The following is a 4,253-nucleotide window of genomic DNA, read 5'->3' on the forward strand; positions in this document are numbered from 1 at the left end:
GTGTGTATGTGTGTGTGCGTGTGTGTGTGTGTGTGTGTGTGTGTGTGTGTGTGTGTGTGTGTTTCCACACATAAGAATCACGGCCTTTGCGCTGCTTTTTTGTAAACAAAGCGACCATTGGAACCCGTTCTTCTATTTCAATACGAAAAAGCCTGGTAATTCCTGTTATTTTAAACACTTTCTGTACATGATCGTTACGATTTGGTGACAGTAGAAAGACTGCTTAAAGATATCAGCACCTTTTATGCCTATTTCTATGAGCTAACAAAGAAGCTTCTGATCTGAAATAACAACGCGAATGCAAATACCACTGATTTTTTGTGCATCTGATATCCACAACGTTACAATTTAAAAGATAAATTGGCATTTTCAGGGTACGAGCTGAAAACAAGGCAACATCATCCTCCAAATTACTGAACAAAATTATACCTTCCTTAAATGTGTTTCCTAAAAGGACGATGACGCACATCAAACCTGCTGTTGCTGTGGTCCTTAACCCCCACCCCCACCCCCACCCCCACCCCACACTCACCCAAAAAAAGACCCTCGCTCACCCCAGCTCAATGAACAAATGTATTTTGATACAATGGTCACATAGTTGTAGCCTTCTTAAAATTACCCGATTGATTCAGACTTCGAAAAAGATCATCCTTGTGGAGAAGACTAAATTTCCGCGTGCAGCGAGTTGAAAGTAGTGATCTGCCAAATAATGTTACATTGCACTAAGTCGTTTCTATTCCACAAAAAACAACACATTTTTGCTGTAGTTATTTTCTTTGTCGATGTTTTCCTAAATGATTTAATGACATCGTATCTCAGGCAGAGAGCTAGTTCACATAATCTTTTAAAAATTATTGTCTTTTTGAAGGAATACAGTGAACTGTTTGATCACAGAATAAGCTCCGTCTTGTTAGATTCGAGATCACATTTTTTTTGCCTTTGAACAGAATGATGAGGCTGGCGTGCGTCCGTAGTCTAGTGATTCAGCTGTCCGGATCATAACCGAAAGGACGTCGGTTTGAATCTCGTCGGGGACTCACGTTGTGTCCTTTTGAACGGTATTTTACACTAATTTTCCTCACTTTACCCAGATAGGAGTGGGTGCCCGGCTAAAACGGGAAAAGATTTTCTCAGTTAAGTCTTAGTATTCAGTGCTTATTCGACTGCTTGCTGTGAAAGAAAAAGTGTTACGAAAGCTGTCCGAAAAGTAAGGCTGAATTGCCCCTAAATAAATCATTTTACATTGATATGAATATAAAATAAGCCTAATAATATAGTAACATCATTGGACTACTTCCCAATAATATAATTATAGTCTTGATATCAACATATCTTCACCAGAGACTCATCCCAGTTTGAATCTTCTAGACGATTTCAACTGGGCTGATGATGGTGTAAAAAAACAACAACCTAATTAAAAGGAATTACTGTGTGTGAGTGTTACATGTGTTAGTGTGAGTGTTTGTGTACGTGTATATATGTGTCTGTCTGCCTGTCTGTCAGTCTATCTATCTCTCTGTTTGTTTATCTGTCGGTCTCCCAGACATGTTCTATAAAGTATATTTAAAAAACAAACTTTAAGCTCACAACCCTCATCTTGTTTCACAGTGACTCAAGCGCCTGTCCATGGTATAGAGACAGAATAGCTGTTGGAAGTGCTGAGGCCGCCGATCCCGCAGAGCCTGCTAAACTAGGAGTGCGTTTCAACGAGAGTGAGTTATGGTGATTTCCAGTATTTGCTTAATTTCGTCAACGTAGTAGTAGTAGTAGTAGTAGTAGTAGCAGCAGCAGCAGCAGCAGCAGCAGTAGTAGTAGTAGTAGTAGTAGTAGTAGTAGTAGTAGTAGTAGTAGTAGTAGTAGTAGTAGTAGTAGTAGTAGTAGTAGTAGTAGTAGTAGTAGTAGTAGTAGTAGTAGTAGTTGTAGTAGTAGTTGTAGTAGTAGTAGTAGTTTTGTTGCTTTTGTCGTTGCATTGTTGCTGTTGCTGTTGTTGTTGTGTTGTTGCTACAGTTTTTGTTAATGTATCTAAAAAGTATATAGTCATTATTATTATCATAGTTTTTATTTGTTATTATCAGAATTTTATTAATCTTCTACTGCCACATCATATTCTATGATTCCAACATGGCACATAATATGTGAAGCATGCTTAAAAAATGAGTAACTTATCGCAATACACAAATGGAGATATTGGCCAAGAATGAAACTAGGATAAAAATTTCTAGATTTTCTTTTGATGACATATAAAACAAAAATTGGAGTATTGCATTCAAATAAAAATCTGAACATTCAGAAATGTATGGCCTCTGCTCTCAGCCTGCATATGATAACATAGCTATGCTGATTCGCTTTCACATGTGTAATATTTTCAATCTAAATGTGTTTTTCTCACCACCATCGCCACTTCTAACCCTTGTAATGCGTACCTATGTTCAAAATAAATCCTTGTGTGACGTCGGAATGTATTCTTTATTCAATTTCCTTCAATTTGGTATATCAGATGTTACGTTTTGAGAAATGGTTATGCTTATATGAAGTTATTTTGCACGTCACTTGTGTAGCCGAATCGAGTCACACGCTTACTACGTCTAGACCCCAAAACAACTACGTCCGGAAAGAGTTAAGTACATGTATAGCCTGCCCTGTATTATTTCATACTTATAATTTGTAAAAATTCACCTATAAGCGCAATGTATCTATTTTCATACGGTTCGAATCCGAGAAGTTACTCATTTTGTCAGCACGCTTCACATATATAATATGAAAACCAAAAAAGTGAAGCAACGCTTACTGAAGGTGCACAGTTAGGTTATGCGAACGCAAGGGCGTCTGTGTCTACCGCCTGGGCAAAGCTGTGTCATGCACACTGCTGTAAGATCGGCTGTCAAGACGCAAAAGGCCAACTACTATGTTCCATCAAAGAGCACGTAAACCCTCTGGTTCCATCTCAACAGATGCTCCCGCAGGCAAATACTGGGTCATCGAGACCGACTATGACAACTACTCTGTGGTGTACAGCTGCAGCCCGATGTCGTCCATGATGCAAGTTTTCGTCGGTATGTACTCACTATAGTTCGAGTTTTATGAGTTAGTTCAACACAACACCGCACTGCCGGACTCGCAATTAGCTCAGTTTGTGTCTTATGGTGTGCTTGACACTAGTTCGATTCCCTAATGAAGTGTTCTTGAAAAGAGTTTGTATGGTGATTCTTAAGGCTACATGACCATCAGACTTGGCACTGGAGACCAATTTGGAAAAAAAAGAAGAAGACTTACACCAATTGGCAGGTAAAGAGCACGATCAGGAAGGAGGCAATCACACGAGGGAAGTGGACAGGGACTGACAAGTGGGACGTTGACTGCTCTCTGCCTTGTGTAGCTAACAGTACAGGAAGAGAGTCTAACTTTTTTGGCTCTGTCCTGTGGGAGTCATTTTGTCACCTGTCATCACAAACGTGTTTGTCCGTTGGTACCCCCCCCCCCTTTCCGAGCCACAACAGACTTCAACCTTCCCCGGTCTCTACTTTGATTTATTATTCTACGACGTTGTAGACCACTGTTGGATTTTTACATTTTCATGGTACGATATAGGTGGTTTTCCCATAATTATTTCTCGTTGCCTTTACTTTGCCCCGCAGCGCAGTTGTCACACTGTTCCCTTTTAGGATTCTGTTTACGTGACCAAGGTATTTAAGTCTCATTTTGTCAACCTTAGAAATCATACAACGCTGTGAATCAAGTTCTTCCAGGACACTATGATGTGTTCTTTTTTCTATTGAGCCTTCTATATATGCTATATACTAATCTTCCCTTTCTAATACCAAGGCCGCAGTCTGACACAAAACTATTGGCAATCTCATACTGTTCAAAATTAATATCAAACTGGCTAATATTTCATTTCCTATCGAAGATTGACGTTAAATGTAGATTTCCTACCATTTGGATATATTATTATACTTGCCGTTCCATACCATTCCATTTGAAAGACACACCAATTATAGTAAGATTAATGAAATGTACTTTATTGACCAACCACCGGAAGAAAATAAGTAGTTCATTGGCAAGAGTAGAAACGAAAGACAGCGGTGGAGAAGAAGTTGCAGGAATATAAACCAAAGTAAATATCTCCCAAACGCTTGTTTTGGCATAGATGTTCACTCAACCAATGGACACCCCCCGCCCCCTTTTCCCCACAACACACGAATACATGTCAAGGATTTGTATTAATTGGTGGAAGGGGAATCTTATACTCGTGG

General features: G+C 39.3%; 1 protein-coding gene across 1 annotated transcript in view; it reads left to right on the forward strand.

Annotated features, from left to right (window-relative positions):
- LOC101860615 (apolipoprotein D) overlaps positions 1-4,253 on the forward strand; it is a gene marked incomplete at its 5' end in the record, with an annotated part of 14,704 nt that overhangs the window by 9,651 nt on the left and 800 nt on the right. Inside the window, 2 exon segments of the mRNA XM_005088838.3 lie at positions 1,609-1,712; positions 2,952-3,053. Coding sequence (XP_005088895.2) covers positions 1,609-1,712; positions 2,952-3,053 — 206 coding nt within the window.

Source organism: Aplysia californica, unplaced genomic scaffold, assembly GCF_000002075.1.
Source record: "Aplysia californica isolate F4 #8 unplaced genomic scaffold, AplCal3.0 scaffold00001, whole genome shotgun sequence".
In the NCBI taxonomy this organism is placed as follows: Eukaryota; Metazoa; Mollusca; class Gastropoda; order Aplysiida; family Aplysiidae; genus Aplysia; species Aplysia californica.